At 37.4% G+C, this 18,964-nt stretch overlaps 1 protein-coding gene across 3 annotated transcripts in view; it reads left to right on the forward strand.

Annotated features, from left to right (window-relative positions):
• LOC106716232 (protein Skeletor, isoforms B/C) overlaps positions 1 to 18,964 on the forward strand; it is a 31,346-nt gene that overhangs the window by 6,752 nt on the left and 5,630 nt on the right. For 2 of the 3 annotated variants that reach the window (XM_014509713.2, XM_045684060.1), the window contains exons 2-6: positions 8,850 to 8,987; positions 9,939 to 10,120; positions 10,734 to 10,896; positions 12,559 to 12,686; positions 12,758 to 12,895. In XM_014509713.2, coding sequence (XP_014365199.2) covers positions 8,850 to 8,987; positions 9,939 to 10,120; positions 10,734 to 10,896; positions 12,559 to 12,686; positions 12,758 to 12,895 — 749 coding nt within the window. Of the gene's footprint in view, positions 1 to 8,849; positions 8,988 to 9,938; positions 10,121 to 10,733; positions 10,897 to 12,558; positions 12,687 to 12,757; positions 12,896 to 16,479; positions 17,806 to 18,964 lie in introns of those variants that run through there. The other variant, XM_014509714.2, reaches the window with a different exon arrangement.

Consider the following 18,964-nt stretch of genomic DNA (forward strand, 5'->3'; position numbering starts at 1 on the left):
ATTTCCAAATGTTTCACAAAAATTATCCCTCCATACTTTCCATTGCGAGTTAACTGTCAATTTTATTAACATACTGCTGTACCAATCTAAACAATGTTTTTCCAAGAGATGTTTTAAAGTTTCAATTTTCTCCTCACTTTGAATAATTTCAAATCTTTCACATTCACTCTCAAATTCATTGATCCATTGTTCAGCATTCAATGTTTTGTTTGAATATCTTTCCATCAAAAATCTCTCAGCAGCTTTTCCCAGATTTTTCTTTTCTGATAAATAACTACTAGTATTATCTGGTGACGGATTTGACTTTACAGTAATCTCTTCTAAATATTGGTCACCAAACTGTACATTTTCACCGGCATCTAAGTATATTTTCCTGAAATTTGTATCTAAAGGGATCCACACTGATCGTGTTTGGTGCCTTTTTTTTAATGAATTCTTTATTTTGTTATAAACTTCGGAGGAAAGTATGGCAGTGTGTTTACTTACGGCCTTAAGGTCATCTGGAACTTCATAAGTACGTCCATCCGGTGTTTCAATTGAGGTTATACATAACATGTTTGTTTTCACGTCGGATGACGCCAACACTTCAAATTTGAATCTTAGTTTTTCCATGTTCCAAAAATTTTACTAGAATTGTCGTTTTATAAGACGATTTTATTGTAATTCGGAATTAAAGCACAATTGTGTTGCTAAAAAGTGAAGAAACGACAATTAAAGTTAATTCCGCTTACTTTTCTTAACCTTCTTTTTAAAGTTTTAACTATTTTACATTAAAATTCTCTTAACTGTCAACGTCAAAAATGATGCCAGATAATAAAATGAAGAAAAGTAAGCGAGATACAATTTCTTTACAGAAAAAATAAATGTAATTAATAAATTAATATTTTTCTTAAAGAAATACAATTTCTTTACATGTATTTAAAAAATGGTTTATTTATAATAATTTCACAAATATTTGGTACATCAAAAATCCATGAGGAAAAATGTAAATAGAGATCCTCAATACACGAGCGACGCGAGCGCATTCCTCCGCCGACAGCCGCCAGTAGGTCAGCTGGCAACGGTACCCGGCGGTATAGCGGTGCCGCCCCCGCCCCGCAGCCCCTGCCCCTCAGAGTCCTCTCAAATCCTCGTACATTGTTATTTACCGTAACACGCTATTATCGTAGCACTCGCACTTCACTATCCGTTATATTTCGTATTTAGACGAAGAATTTAATAGCATCTTTCGGTAATAATTATTTTATAGTTTGTAGTTTCATGAATATTTGCGGTCGGTACTGACAAGTTGGTTCGTGTATGGCGAGCGACATCTGCTGATCGTCCAACACCGACTGCTTGAAATAGAGATAGTGTATGACGGCCTTGGTGGGCTAGAGTCGGAGTCCGTTGCTCCACCATCTTAGATGTGGCAGGTGCATGCGTTAGTTGACGCCGCGAAAGTGGCGTTCGTTCTCTGGGAACTCGCGTGACGTCACACCAATATAATGGGGAAGCAAAATCATTCATTTATTCCTGTTACTTCTTGTCTTGTCGCCAATTGTACCACCGCGGAGACTTCTGTCGTAACTATTATTTTATATATAGATAGCTGATATTGCAGCTATTTGTCATGGATGTACATATGTCTAGTGATGGAAAGTAACCGATTACAGTCACCGTTTGTGACATAAATGGGCATAGCTTACCTCATGTCCGGGGCCGAGTGAAGCTGACATTAGCACGTAACTGGGAAGTCACGGCTGTGATCGAGACGCGGCAGATATGAAAGTGAAAGTCACGGGAACTGCACGATGCTTGTCAATACTTTTTGCCGGCAATCTATATCAGGTTTACTGGCGTCTTGATTTTTATTTATTTATTTGGTTTATCAACAAAAGTACATGTGTTCATACATCACTTTTAGACACTATTACAACAGGTTTCAGGTAACATGTAATTTCACTTACAGATAAACACAACTTGTATAATGTATCGGTGCATAAACAATCAAATAATCAAATTGATAAAATTGATGATATATTTTATATGTACCACGCGGTATTTTACAGAATGTCTTTTTGGTAATCTTCACGAAGATTGCGTTATTTATTTTTTATAATTTTACATCAGATGGAAATGTATTGTCAAATGTTTTGAATGTATACTTAAAATGAAATGAATATCGATGTTGGTGAAAGAATTCGCAGGAATTAAATTGAATGAAAGCTCTGATCTGTATAACATAATTTAAAATCAAACGACCTAAGTCGCTATAGTTTTGACATAAATGTTTTCAATGACATTAATACGTTGACGATTTTCTTTAAGACCTTGTTGGCGGCGTTGCGAGGTAGAGCGAAGCAAGAGGGGAAGGAAGCGGATCGTTGAGTGTGGGAACGTATTTTAGCGCCGGAAGCTGCTTGCGAAGTGTAACAGAAAATTGATAGAAACTCTTACTTTTACTAATCAAACAGCTTTTAGTCTCAGTAAATCGTAATTATCCATTCACAGTAAGACGGTACAGTTATTTTTACAATTTCACAGTAACCGTAGACATGTAAAACAATTATTTAATATATGGTGCAAGAAATGTGTTGAAATTATTTTACATGTATATATAAAGCATATAGCGTCTATTTATAGCAATGGCTCGTATAATGTATAAAATCATAACACACATTTATGTACATATATGGTGTTTGTAGTCAGTATGTATTTATCTAGTAGAACGTAATTTCTAATGGGAAACAGAACTTGACCCACCTGAAGTCACGGCCTTAGGTACGAGGTCAAATAAATAGAGCGGGCTTCCTCCGTTCCCCGCCTCACGCTTCGCCTCCCTCGCACGTCAGCGCGCCGCGAACACAAGGAATTGATGACCACGGACCACAGTGTTACATATTTTGGATTTAGCAAACTTTTCGATGTATGGATATTAGATACCGCGTAACTCCAGAACGCCTGTTCGTTTCAAATCAAATTCAGAACAGACATAGATGGCAGTCGAAATAGCGCATAGGATCTAGCTCATTTTTTTTTAATTCCCCGCAGACAGAGTCGCGGGCGATAGCTATATGCAATGCTTACATTCTATATGCAACGAAACTTTGTAGTATTGTATTTATTTATTAGGTTTGTGACGTTAGTTTTATTGCCAGTGGTGTTTGTTTGCAAAGACTTGAGGAGTGGATAACGGCCAATACAGAGGTGTACAAGAAAACATTTTCAGTTGACACCAGGTAAAGGGAACAGGGCTAGATAATGAATGGTTACTTCCTAAATGTCAGGAAATCTTAACTTCCAAATTAGTTTAATAATATTTTAAAATAAAATCTTGCTGTCTTAGCTAAAATAGTATGTTATTTAATATTATATTCTAGCTTATTTGATAAATATAAGGAGCTTTTATGATATATTTTAAAATATTTAAATATGTATGTATGGTCGCAACACCTGCACGACGACCCTGACCTCAGCATCGTTGACCATTATGTTTCTGATTGCCGCTATTTAATCCCTTTTCCACTAACCAGACCAGCCTCTCTGGTCGTGCGAGACTTCCTTTTTACGAGAAATGTATGTACCATCTCCACTGATACGGCCGCGATTCTCTTCAGAATAGCAGACGCGCGGCTACTCGCTAAGTGAAAATGGGGTCTAATATATTGTTCTCGTGATGGTGATATCATCTCTTACAATAATTAGTTTCGTAAAACTGCTTGATAGTGGATTAAGTTTTTGTATAAATTTAATTTACATTTTACAAAACAATGTATTAAGAAAGCTGTAAATGAGATACTAAAACAGTGTGGTTTTTACTATGATTCTAATTTTGGATCATAACAATATTGTATTCACATCTTATTTATTTATATTATGTATGTAAGTAGCTATGACTTTGAAAATGTAATTACAACAGATGGGAATTCTCTCATGAACGCGTTGATGTCTTTTGTATGAACTCTCTGTATGTATTTTCTTCGTAGTCCATGATCACAACTGAAATAAACATTAATTAATTACATCAATAAAGCATACACGTATATTTAATTATCGTTTGCTTTTGGTAAATAAATAACAAATAATAGACACGTTAGCTGAGAGCTTTAATCAATATACTCAAGAAAAAAATACTCAACTCAAAAACGAGAACTGCAAAAACGCGAATGTTACAGTGCAGAATGGGCACATGTAGTGAACATACTATGTATGTATGAGATAGTATGATGTGTGTGTCGTAACATTGCATCTCGCGATAGGTTGGTCGCAAGGCGTTTGTGCAAAAATGCGTAGAAAGCGAGAGTTAGAGCCGCTCGGCGCAGCGCGGGGACGTGCGAGGAGCTGCGGGGGGAGGCATATCGCGATGCTGTGACAATGGACGCGCTCGTTCGCTTTCTGTTTGTGCAGTCAATCACAATTACAAATTAATTAGACACGAAGGTTGACAATTTTCACATGTCTTGGTCACTAAGGAAGGTCCTTAGTGTTGATTTGTCATACAAAATGTATGAGGAAAAGCCACTCAATTATTGAGTTTTGCAGTAAATGTGTAAAGAGTATCGTATCGCCTTTAAATACGTAGAATATCGATTGAGTTGAATTGTAATTCTCAAAGAATGCATATTTTGTATAAATACCTGACGTCATTTTAAGATATTTATCTTATTAATGATCCATCAATAGGTTGTGTGGAGGGGGGTATCGGGGCGGGCGGGGGTCGGTGTGATTGGCGTGGTGGGGGGAGGGAGAGAGGTTCGAAAGTTAGAGAATAACCGTATTTTTACTTCGAAAAATTTTTCACTTTGAAGACATTAATCTTGATTTATTGCTAAAACAAAGTACGTGATTTTTCTGAAAATCGGGCGAGTGAATTTTAAACGACACGCTTTAGGACGCACGAATACATAATATGTTGTTGTTGTTTTATTCCTACATAAGTATATTATATATATGATTGCATAACTTCCGAAGTTGAATTAATATTAACTTGTTTGTTTTTTTAAATTATGTGACAGTCAATTAAGTCGCATTGAAAACAAGCAAACTGTACGGGTCGTTAAATGGCAAAAATTAGTTCTCACTACTCCTTCACTACTACTTACTTATTATTATTACGTCTAGAATAAAAAGCAAAATGTGAATTCTGTAAATACATTATTTTGCCTCAGCTAGTGAAATAGCACCGTTTATAATTATATAAAACATAGGCAAATTGTACATATGTCGTGTAGCATTAATTGGCAGAATCAAAAGCGTAAACAATTGATACAAATAGCGGCGCGCGGACCAGTTGCGTACAATGAGTGGTGGCGGATTAGTTCTGCTGGGGCCGGGACGTAATGCGTTACCATCCAGTTGTCGAGAACAATATATTGTGTTCTGACAAAAGAATTTGTTAATTTGCCTTTTGGAAAGTGTCTACTTGGTACAAAGATAACAAACGGTATTTGTACCACTATCTTTGTCTGTTTGTCGCACCGTGAACAGTTTAATTTGATAATAATACTTTGTTCAAATTAATTCATTCAGGATTAGTTACGTGTTTGTAGGCGAAGTTCAGTCTTCATTTGTTTTAGTTCATACACATTATTTCATATTTTACAATGCATGGGAAATATCGGGCTCGGTTCACCAATTACTGTACTTGCCAATATATTTTTTAAATGATATCTGATATGTTTTAATTTGTATTATCTACGAGTACGGTGGAAATAGAATACAAACAGGGTTGTAAACTACTTTTTCATTAACACTAATATACTATCACAAAATTTATTTTTGAATTATATAAAATGTAGTGAAGTGTTAGCCTCAACATTCCGCCTTAATGAGGCTTAATTTGATTCAATATCAATAATGCGAAAGTAAACTTCCAATTAAAGTTTTGAGATGTAACAATGGGCAGAGTACGAGGTCAAATGTGCCTTCGCAGGAGCTACGCTGGCTAACATTTTGTGTTTTTTTAATAAGTTGGAATATAACATTTCGAATACGCTGATAATATTAAATTAGCGCAGGTGACGCTGCGTTCGTTAGTAAGACTCTGCTCTGAATAATAACAGCGGTGGAAATAATTACAAAGATTATGGAATGGCCGGCATTAGAGCGCGTTTAGAAATTCATAAAAAGTGTGTCAGTGTGCTGAACCGAGATATAAACTTAACGCCACATAACTTCCGTCGTGTGCCGTTACACTGCCCGCCTCACTAACATTACTCTCATTCTTTACAAATATGTATAACGTTGTAGTAGTTGCCCGCACAGTACTAGCAACTTAGTAAGTACTACGTAGTACTAATTGCATTTCCTTTGATTACATTTTTGTTAGCTTAAAACACCACGTGGAGTGACATAATACTATTGTACTAAATATTCCACATTTTAAAATGTGTATTGAATACTTTTAGTCTTTGTAGCATATTTAACTGTTTACGAAGTAATTTTTAATAAATTAACTCATTAGATTCTTTTTCATATTGTTTTATGCTAACGTGTTTATGTGTACGAATCTATAAGTATTCTTGAATTTATATATGTAAAATTTTCAAAATACCTTTGCAGGTAGAGTATTGAAGTTGTGTGTTGAATAAAATAGTGTATGTGATAGACACTTTCATAGTATGTAGGTGTTACATTTCCATACAATGTCGTTCACTATGTTATCGATGTGCTGTAGATGTCGGACGTTAACTTTCGTACACAGAGGAAAGTGGGCCGGACTCTGCGTGGCCGGCGTTAGTGTTATGATGCCAACACACTGCACTCTTAGAATACAATATACTTACTATACTATTAAAAATGTAAAGAATTGGTGCATGCACTATTGTAAGGAACAGCTGCACTATTACTCTGTTTGTACTTCACAGCTCAAAGCTTAAGGAATGGCAAACACTAAGATTTTAAAATGTTTTGTTTGCGTCATCATTAATATTTGAAGTACATAAACTCGCATGTAATTTAAATGTATGACAGTGTTCTTTGATACATGAGATATTTAATTATTGTCTTATATGTAAGAGTGTGAACGAGAAATATTAAATGTTTATTAATTTCCCAGCGTGTCTTGTTCGGCTCTGCGCTGTAAAACATTAACCTTCATATAGGCGACGAACACCCGCCATCTGAGTGACCTCTAACCGAGTTGTTCTTGCAGTTTCAACGAGGCAAAAGCGCTCTTATTTTCTTCGCATCAGAGTCCTAAATGTAGACAGAAGCATTTTTGTGTTGAGTGCTCTTAGTCCGGCTATTTAAGGTCAGTTACTTTCCTGAGAGCACTTTCTCGCGACGTTACGTGAACATGTCGGCTCTCGAGTCTCCAGTTGACGCAGTACCTATACATCGCTTACGTAATGATTGTAAATTGTAAGCCTAAGTGTCTCTGCACTCGCTGTGATCTCTGCGTCTGCGGATAATATCACTTGGATTTGTTATACAACTGTTGGTAATACGGCCGATAAATACAAGCTTAGGAGATATAGTCGAGGACGTATATTTCGTATCCATTAAGATTAAATACATAGCCACTAAATTATTATCGATTGACACTAAATGGTAAGCGAATTAAATTCTTTGCCTGCACATATGTACATACACATTGTTACATAATAAATATTGATGCACATATTGCATCGGTCCTACAGCTAAAGTGCGACTAATAAAAAATAATTTAAACTTCATTTCTCAAGATGAATCATGTCGTTATTTTGTTAAGTAACTTTCATGTTGCAAGTCCGGATGTCATTAAATCGGAGAGTTGTCTGAGTATATTTAATAGAGTTGTTGATATATATTTATTACATAAATATAATAAGCAGTGATACGATGTTGCTTGTTGTCTGTCAGTCGCTGTGGAGGGCCGCAAATGTCCGGTGCTCGCCTTGCCCTACATCGGGCCCGCGCCGGTTCGAGTCGACCCGCTGCGCTGTCGTACTACATTATGATTTCAATGATAATCGTATCAATAGAATATCTAAATGCTGAAGATATGCTACAGTAAATATTAGATTACGAAATTATTTAAACTTTCATGAGACATAAATAATTGATTAGAAAATGGCAACACTCGAGTGCAGTTCGCTACCAGAATAACTATACTTGTAACCGTTTTCTAAGAAGTTTATTATTAGGATTTTCCTGTGATCGGAAATAATATCTGATAAGTACTGATTATTTTTTCTTTCGTCTATTTTTATAAGTTTAAGTAAAAAGTATGATTTTCAAGCGAAGCTAATCGGTTACACGAGGTACCTGTTTACCAGATCAGCGCGGATCATCGTTTATTTGTGACCGTTCTCGAAGTTTTTTTGCTGTCTCTGGACATCTCTGTTTGCATTTTCCATTATTACTTGGTAAATCTCAAGAATTAACCGTTGGTTTCTGAGACCAAGATCTCTGTACAATACATATCGTCATCTCTGTCAGTATCTTTGACAAAATTGTTATAACAAAATGCTTTAAACGGGGATTTTGGATTCAGAAACACATAATAAGTGCTTAAAATACAAGCTAATTGTCGATAAAAACCTTAGTTAAAAATTTTGAAATGAATTAATTAAAATCGTTTGATTTACGTTATTTAATAATAAGTACAATTTGTCGTTTTCATAACGAAATTTACCGTGTACTTGAAGAAAATCTTTTGATTCATCAAGTGATTGGCGAATGTTGGAAATAAATAAAAATCACATAGCTTTTCGGACTTTCACCATAAGTAGTTGGTAAATGTTAAGACTCCCGGAGTTCGTGAATTTATAGTAACATATAAAATAAAAATAGTAGATGACGTCAGAGGTCGGCAAATTGTGAAATATGTATGTAATTTGTTTACAGTTTTTATATATTCATCTATGTCTGTTGTGTGTGTGCAGGGGGCGCATGGGCGCGCTACCTGGGCAAGGAGATTGGTGCACTGTCGCAGCTGCAGCACGGCGTGCGCGGCGAGCTGTTCGCCGTCGACTCGCGCACGCTCTACCTGCACGATTTCCACTACGACGGCGCAGGACCAGGTAACACCAGCTCTACTTTTACACATTGAACTACTGCTATTGTTTGAACGCACAACGTTGAAACTGAATATACCCCACAACACTACACGACATTCACATTTCATAGACGTTTCTCGTAAACCTTTGCGGCTCCGTAACGATTTTTCTTTTGAAAAAATTCATGAATATCACAGATAAGATTTCTCTTAAGTATTGTAACTTAATGAGCTTCCCGAATCCTAAGTAAATACATAATTACATAACACGATACATATGCGTGTAATAATAAATAGCCGATAAGTATGCGTCAGATCTAACTTTACATAACTACATGTTCGTCTTCACAGATTAGAGTCTGATTTTCTTTCGTTTTTACGATGACAGTTTAATTTTAAAAGAGATAAGTTTTTACTAAATATTTACGATGCGTGACGAGTGAGGCGAGTCATTGACCGCGTTCACAAGTGTTACGCATCTCTGACTCTGAATCTGTCGCGGCAATCGATTCAGGAAGTCGATTCGTTTTGGAACCATCCTTATTTTTTAAATTATTCCTTGAAACATAAACACTTGGTCTCTACGTTATTGTAGATTTTATGTCTAGGTGAATTTCTAACATTATTTTACAAAATGTATTTAGTGGACTAATCCCGCGCTAAATCTTGAAAACATATATCAAATGACTAGCTCTGGAGCTGGAGCATTTAATTCTCTTAATCTATACAGAGTACGCGCGGTCAGTTCCATCTCGGTACTGACTTGCTTTTTAAGCTCAATAGTATTAACTTACTTACTCTACCATTTAGCATTCAAAAACTAGCGCAATCAAATAAATTTGTACCAACGTTATTTTTTAGTAAGGCAATTTTTTTCTATTTCAATTAAAACGTTAAAAATGTTTATTTAACAAGCCTGCAATATCAGTTGCTAGCTGCAGAAAGTTGTGTGCTGTGAGTTGGGTGTGTGTTGTAGCGGCGTACTTCTTCGTGGGCACGTCGAAGGCGCCTTCGTCGTCTGGCGTGCGACTACGCGACGAACGCGGCGGCTCGAACCCGCTGCGCGCCTACCGCGGCGAAGGCATCACCCTGTCGCTGCCCGATGGACACACACTCCGCGACCTGCGCTGGTTCTCCGTCTGGTGCGATGAGTATGCGGTCAGTACACAACGACACACACTACAGCCCGCGCTAATTAGCCTCTCACGCTGTCTCTATGGTGACATTACATCTTTCACCTAGATCAGCGGGCCTTACTTGAGAATGATGTTCTCTGATCGGTATGTTTATATACTGTGATATTACTAAGGTTGATCAGCAAAGGAATTTTTTTACAGATATTTAGATGAAGGGAAATATTGGTATTTACGTAACTAGTGGTTGCACAAATATCAATATTCATAACATTGCGCTTGCGCGTGCCGAGTGCAGCTCGTTGCGTACTTAAGAGCCAAAAGAGTGCAGATTATTATAATACATGCAAATGTTTCACAAGCCGTTTCCAATGCGCCGTCCCTCCTTCTACTGTCACAGACGGAATGTTATACAAGAAGTCAGAACTGAGTGTCATATGACTTCGCCGAATTGGAATACAATGGTCAATGCCAAATTAAGACAAAATGAAATTGGCAGACTAATGTTGCTTTTAGTTCAAAACTAGACAATTTAATTTATTGATAACTGAATCTCTTAATGTTTTTTTTACTGTGAATATAGTTTATGTTTGCGTGTAGCGAGCTAGCTAGAGAGTGTGATGTCGTTCTGTACGCAGGTGAACTTCGGCAGCGTGAACATCCCGAGCGGCTTGGAGTACCCGCGTCCTGCACGGCTGGGCGCGCTGCGCGGCGTGCACGGCGTGCGCTCCGAGCCCGTGCTGGCGGTTGACGCGCAGACGCTGCTCGTGCCCAATTTTTCCTACGACGGAGAGGCTCCCGGTTAGTATCAACCAACAAAATAACAAACACACCTTCTAATTCTAAAGTAACCGTAAGCTAGAATAAAAATAAAATAGAAAAATGTATGTATTTAGATAAAATGTATCCCTTACATTTTAGAAAGTCGTAATTAAGTAAAATGGACAGTAACAGCTTTACAATGATAAACAAAAGTTATAAAATGTTGTCTTGTAAACACTTTTTACAACACCGTTACAAACTCGTAAACTGAGTACAGTCAAATAAAATTAGTCCAAACAACAAAACTTTTCACATTTACCTAATTTGAAAGTCTGTACAATTTAAATGAATACTTAATTAACAAAAAACAATTGCTAATGAATTAGATAGAATAGATAGAATAGAACGACTGACAATATATCCATGTGAAAATTACCATACTTTTAATTTTTTCTAAATAATTTGCTTATCGCTATTAATGTTGTTTTAAACTTTTGTCATGTTTTATCATTCGATCTTCTTAGCTAGTTCATTTGTAATCAATTAATACAAAGTATTGTAACTGCGTCGCTACCACTACGACTCCTACTTTACCTGATCGCGGAGTGTTCTGGAGCTCCACCCTCATCGCGCTCTGGTGACGTCATCGCAGTGACGTCACGCGCAACCATTATACTCTCTTAGTGACAGTTGGTCCATTGTTAGGTGACGCGGTGCTTCTATATATTTGTTATTTGTCTGTTGTTTTAGTGAATGCTCGCTATCACAACATACAACACTATAGTATAAACGTGGATTATTACAAAAACATATTGTTACTTCTGTTTGAAACACGTAGATAACTCTTCTCTTAGCCCTGGATATGAATAACATTTTCAAATCTTATGGCGGATTAATATATAAATAGTAACTGAATTGTCTTTTATTTTTAAAAGTTGAAAATTGTAGTAAACGTGTTTTTTTGCTGAGATCTTTATTAATTGAGGGTTAGGTTAGGTTAGTAGCTCTCTCGGTGTGTTGGGGCGTGGTGCGCGGCCGGGGTTGGTATCAGTTACGAGCCCGGGTCGCGGCTCCGGGATTAAATCCGACCGACGCGACGTGTGTAATATCACGCCAACTCCCAAACTGATCCCTTCTCTGACGCAGGCTCATTATACAATTTTATAACGTAACCTAACAAGATGATTTTCTCAACCAAGAAATTTATGGTAGGAAATGTAACCCTCATATTTACTTTATTCTATAAACTATTTAAATTTTTCACGGAAAAGTATTTTGAGCAATCAAATAAAACATTCTTTATAAAGTTTGTTTTATCTGGTGTAAAATTGTTGTTGCGCGCACAATGGCTGAGCGCGCCACCGCCGCCGCCGCCGCCGCCGCTGTTCTGATGCAAGTTGTAACAATGATAATGTTATTTTGTGGGATACGTTTAAATGCGAGACTTTCACATGGGAACGTGTTACTTCATAAACCCTCAATTAATAAGAACAAACCTGTAAATTTCACTCAAAAACCACCGCGGTCTTTCTTAAAATGTTTGTAATACATGTGTGAATTGTCTAATGTGCGAGAATTTTCTTTCTTTTCGTCATTAATGTCTGAGAAAGCATCCGGATGATTGTTTCAATAATAACGGCAATTCCTTCCTATTTTCATGTTTATAGTTATATGTGAGGCTGAAGGTGTAATGTGTTGCAGACGCCAAGTTCTGGGTGGGCAGGGGAGAGAACCCCTCCCCGCAGGGCATCCGTATCCCCGACGAGAACGGCAAGGAGGAGCCGCTGCGCAAATACGATAACAAGACTATCGTCCTCACGCTGCCCGGGGTCAGTACAGTGATTCATTGAAACTTGTGGTAATTTAATATAAAATAAAACATGGCAAATGTTTGCATTAGGAGCTGACAGTGTTCGACATCGGGCACTTCGGGGTATGGTGCGAAGCGTTCACGGTGGACTTCGGGCACATCGTGCTGCCGCGCGCCGCTCTCGCCAACGTCCCGCCCAGCCTTAAGATGTTGGGTGTCTCGCCGCAGGTACGTACCGCCAACAATATTCCAATATTTATTCAACATGGGGTCAACTTACATCCAATATGTGGCCAATATGTATCCAACATGCTTCCAACATTCATTCGACAATTCACTTATTTTCGACGGGCTTCAGGCAAAAGCTTTAAAACCTTCATAACATACTGCGTAGAAAAACGTTCCTGATTAAACTTTTTTTAACGTTTTTGTCTTTCTTTAACTTTTAAAGTTATCATTTTTGTAACAATTGATTATTTTATTTTGAATTCTAAATATTTTTTCGACAGATTGTGTAGATTTATTAGTTCTTGCAACCGAGTAAGAATAATGTTCGTAATATGTAAAATTTCTTAATAATAATAATAATTGTAGATTTCAATATAAACAACAATAAAATATACGACGAGTACACATTGATTGTTACATTAAATAGGTTTAAAATCTATTTCGTAACTAAACTGTAAAGTAAGTTTGTACAATCACATTTATTTAAGTTCTCGTTGCGTAAGCATTTTTTGTTTACGTTTAAAAAAATGGACGATCTCAATATTGAGGTAAAAAATAAACAAAACACAGAATTGCTTTAGGTTTATTTGCAACTAAAACAGAAAGAAAACAATTACTATAATATCTAATATTTTTTGTAGGAACATAAAATGTTCAGGAAACTTTGTATAACATAGGACTCATACCTTCATACATTATATAATACTGTTAATTAACTAATGACAAAGTATAAAAGTTACAAAGCGATGATGATTTCAAATCAATGAATATTTTGTTTGTTACGAGTCGAGTATGTTCTGTCAGCGAGCGTTGTGCAACCCGCGGAGCCTTTCTATTTAATCGACGATTAGCTCCATCTTAATCGTTTAACTTTACCCTTGACATGTCTAAGTTAACGTATTCCACTGTATAAATAGTCGGTTAACCGGTTACACACAAAATTGAGAAAGATAAGATAAAAAAATAAGCTTAAAAACTTAACTATACGATAGTTAACTAAGCGGAAGTTACGTCAAAGTGTTCAATTAGTTTCTAGTTGTTGCATAAAATGCACCAGCTAATGCTAGTATATTACTGAGCTTTGTGTAGCTTTCTTTTTATATGATCTCTGTTATTTTTACAGTTAGCTGCGTTTCTTCCTTTTCTATGGTCCCTATTGCTCAATTTCTGTAGGTGCCTCTCCTCTAAAAAGTTGACTATCTGAACAGCGACCTTTTTCTGGTCTTACTTAAAGTGGCACTTACCAAATAAGTGTGACAACATATCTGTTAGACATCAATAGTGTTACAGATGTGTTTATGTAACATCTGATAGACATTTGATCATTTGCTTTCAACTATCAAAATAAATTAACTATTTTGATGTCGCCAGAAAACAATGAAAACAAGTATCGTCTTTGTTAGTGTTATTACATGCAATTAAAAACAATTTGTATTGAATTAGAAACAATAGATGATCGACGTTGTTATTGTTGCGCAACTTGTTGTCCAACTTATCAGCCGATGGGAGGAGCAACTAACACGTGTATAAAAGCGGGGTTTTATATTGCAAGTTTATTGGTAAATAAAGCTTTTTGCACTTTGATTCGAGTTAAATTATAAAAATATTAGAACTTAGTAATTATAAAATTCAGAAATTTCAAAACCAATTTATTCCAGTAAGCCGGTCTTCTGAAATATATGTAACATTTTGCACGCATCAAAAATGCATTACGCATAGAACGTTTCCTAAACCACATATTTTCATATAACAAAGCAGAGTTCTCTTGTTACCTGGCAGCAATTTGTCTGTGGCCAGTGCTCGTTTCCACACGCTTTGTTCCGCCGAGGACATGCTCGGTGAGATCCTATTGTATTGTACAAATTAATGTTTGTCACATTAAAAACTTTCACTTTTATTACATACAACTATTGTTTTTTATTAAACTACAATATAATTGATTTTTATTAAACTCATTGTAACAGCAACACAACTTGTTTACCAACATTTTGTAGATTTTCTGTGAACATAAATAATAATGTAAAATATTCAAATGTTAAACATTAATAACAGCTTCAGTGCATTGGAGTCGGTAAATTAACATGTCCTTACTATTGTGTTCAATGTTCAACGTGTTGATTTTATAATTTTGATGAATTATTAATGCAAATCTAGATTTTTTATAATGTGTAAATTTGTCGGCATCTTTGTGCCAAACTCAATGTCGAGACCATTTATTTCTACCGTGTGACAGATAGAAGTAACCGCTAAATTTATTCAAATATAATTTCGAAACTATTTATCGTGGGTTTCTGAGATCAAAATCACCGTTTAAATAATATCGTCATCCCTGTTTTGTCATCAATGATAATGACGGGGACGACGATTTTTTTATATAGAGATTTTTGTCTCGGAAACCAACGGTGATTGATATATTACTTAAGCTCCGTTATTGCATTCTTGGGCACATAGCTCTATGTTAAATGGTCTTAAATCTTAATTAAAAATAGAATGGGTTGATTATGGACCATTCAACTATTACCTCTTTTTATTTATGACAATAGCTCATTACATTGCTATTGTTGAGATAAATACACTGATGTGGTTCAATTAAAGTGTTTCTATATTCCATTCTGTATCAGTTAGAGGTTTTTGTTTAACCTTAATAAGCTATTCTACGATAATCATTTAACCTTTGCACATACCTTCTGTATAATCGTGGCGACTGGCGATGGCAGCGCCCTGACCCCAGCAGCGGCTGCTATTTGTCAACATTATTTATGTTATATGTTAATCAAACTGATTATAAGTCTGTATTAAAATTATCTATTTCGTGTGATACGTTGTCTTGTTTACGATGTAGTGCTAGTATCAAACATTACACATTTTCATTTTAATTCGTGACTATAATCTCTACTACACTGACAGTAATTACAATCGACTATTGACTAGTCTTTTATCAATTATAAGTTCACCTTAAAGTTCTTTAAATATATTGTTGCGACAGATCCAAAAAGAAAAATGATTAAAAAGTGTGACGTGTGATAAAGTTTGAGCAAATATAAAGAGTTTGATTGACCATTAGGAATGGGAAATATATACAGCTAGTATATAGTTCCCATTCATTTGTATAAAATATCAACGGCGCAGCAGACGTCGTGACGGCACTGACGTGACGCTGACGTGACGCTGCGAGCTGCGAGGCCTTTGCATTCCGCTCTCGTAACATATTGCTTAACCATCACGATGCGGCTAATGTTTACTGAGCTTGTAACTCACGCTTTGACGGTGGCGCGGCGCATACAATTCAAGACTCGGTAATTGTCCCATTACTTACATACAGTGTGATCTGAAGCGGCGCGGTGCACTCGGTCACACTGATTCATGACTCATGACACGCTTGAATTGACGCTTGCAAATGCAATCTGCCCTCCAATGCGATTTCATTCAACATTTATTCAAGTCGACCCAAGTGTCGTCACTGATGTCCGCCCCGGCGCCGGCATCATCCTGTTCTAGTTTTACCCGCTCCTGCGCGATCATCCCCGTCACATCACTTCATACCCTGCGAAGGTGATCTCCTGAGCGCAGGTTTACTGTTGCAGAGCCGCAACAAAGCGCTGGCCGGCCCCGTCAGTCCCGCCACGCAAAGCCCGCCCCGCCCCGCCGCGCCCCTTGCGCGACTCCGCGCCACCACGTACCGGCCCGCACGCCTCGGCGCCGGCCCGCCGCTCCCGCTGCCCGCGCGCCCTGTGCACCGCCCGCATACACGCAGAGCCGACATCTACGCGGCTTCTTCCCAACAACTTCTGGACGATCCGAGACCACTAAACAAAGATAGACATGATCACGAGGATGCGACACACGACGAAAAGCAACACTATGAGCGGGAAAAGGAATACTTCGACCTCGCAAATGATCAGCCTCAGTATCGTGGGCAGTCGCCGGAGATCTCGAATTATCAGAGTGTGCAGCGCGAACGTGAACAGCGCCCCGAACGTTATCGGTACTTGAACAGAGAGAATCAGGAGCTGCTGCGCCAGCAGGAGCTGTACGAGCAGCAGCGCCGGGACCTCGAGCAGCAGCTGCTACGGCAGCAGGAGCATTACCGCCTCGAGCAGGAGCCCTACAGGCACCGGCTGCTGCGCAGGGAGTGGCAGGACTCCCCCGTCGTCACAGTGCAACGCAGCCTTGTCCTCGACTCGGAAGCGGTGGGCGCGCACCCGCAGTGAGGCCCCGCACACCTCTTCCGCACTCCGCGACCAGCGCCTCACAGTTTCGAAACACTTTCGCAATCTTCCCGTTATAGGCTTTTCTTATACAGTTCGTATCGACAGAGCATCTCGAGATTCATCAATTACACATTGCGTCATTGCGGCCGCGGTGTCTGCAGCGTCTGCGACGTCTGTTGACCAACTCCATATTTACCTACATAAGGTGCGAGGCGTGGCCGCCCTTCTAATCGTCCTCTCACCAGCGACACGGCGACCTCCTCTACTCAAAGTTTGTTTTGTTTCTGTGCGACTTTCCATATTTAAAAACGGCCAGTACCAATCTTAAAACTCATACATTTGTTTGGAAATTATACGAAATTTACAAAAAAATTTATCGAAAATTGTCATTTGTTGAAATATTTTACGTTGTTGTTAGGTTTAGGTATATTACTAGTATATATGTATGGTTAACACAAATGTCAGGAATTATTCCTCTCATAAAGAGGTCGCTGCAACTTGTGATGTAATAATACTCAGTACAAAGTCTCCAGCTGTGATAAATGTCTACTTTATTTTGGAAATTCCGTATATTCCTTGTCTACTTTATCGACATCCGGTTGTCAAACATTACATACTTATTTACTTGTGTTAAGATTTTTCTTATATTTTTTCATGTTATAAATAATATTAATCATCAAATGGATGATAATAAAGCTTGCCAAGTTTAAGTTTGTTTTTTTTTTACCATTAGTGTTACTGTTAGATTTTGTGAATTTGCTTAAATTTAAAAAAATAAGGTCAACTTATACAAGGTAATCTATATAATATAATAATAATATAAGCCTTTATTCAGACAATATACAAACAAACATAATTTAACGTTATAATTAATAAAACAATCATTGTCCGTGTGTCAATTTGACAAAGGCCTCCTCCATTTTGGACCACATTCTTCTGTCTCTCGCTGTTCTGGGCCATGCACTCCCCGCTACCGCTTTTATCTCGTCTACCCAACGAGTACATGGTCTACCTCTTTTTCTGTTCTTGTGTTTAGTATACCAGTGCATTATTAATTTCGACCATTTTTCCTTTCCTCTAATAGTATGGCCCGCCCATTTCCATTTCAACTTTTTGGCTACGATTGTGACGTCTTTTGTTCTGGTATGCTTCTTGATATTTGAAATTCTTATTCTGTCCGACAATCTCACGCCCATCATACATCTATCCATGGCATTCTGACACAAGGTAATCTAGTTTAAAGTAAATAAAATTGTAAATAAATAAACGCAAGAATCGAAATTTAAACTGTAATTAGACAATACGGCTCCCGATTGGCTCTGACAATTAGACGATACACATTCTATTTGTGACAGAGTGTAGAAGGGTAGAGTTTGCCGGAGGCGGATATTGCGTTGTAGTGTAAAGGAAATGAAAACGACTAGAATGTGTGCAGGCGCTGCGCCGCCTGTCACGGTACAGTTTCAGTTTCTAGTGCATTACTAAGTACTTTGTTAAATGTACTTATTGGTTTAAATTTAAACAAAAGAAGAGAGAGTAAGTCAAAATTTATTACAAATAATGTAGTATACAAATGCGTTCCAAATATAATAATCATGTTGTAAATAATACGAACCTCTTGTACACGATATTTATAAGTTATGTTTACGAAGTTAGAATTATGCGCGTTGCATAATTCCCACGACATTTTGTATTAACTATTCCGAGTAAACCTTGAAAGCAATTTAAAACTTGAAGCTTGATGTTTCTGTTTATGTTTATTACTTATACACCATATCATCGCACGAAGTAAATCTTTGGACAGGACTTGTTCGTGAGCGGTTCATTGCTCTGTTACTTTGAAGGATACGGGTGTAAA

This window comes from Papilio machaon, chromosome 24 (assembly GCF_912999745.1).
Source record: "Papilio machaon chromosome 24, ilPapMach1.1, whole genome shotgun sequence".
Lineage (NCBI taxonomy): Eukaryota > Metazoa > Arthropoda > Insecta > Lepidoptera > Papilionidae > Papilio > Papilio machaon.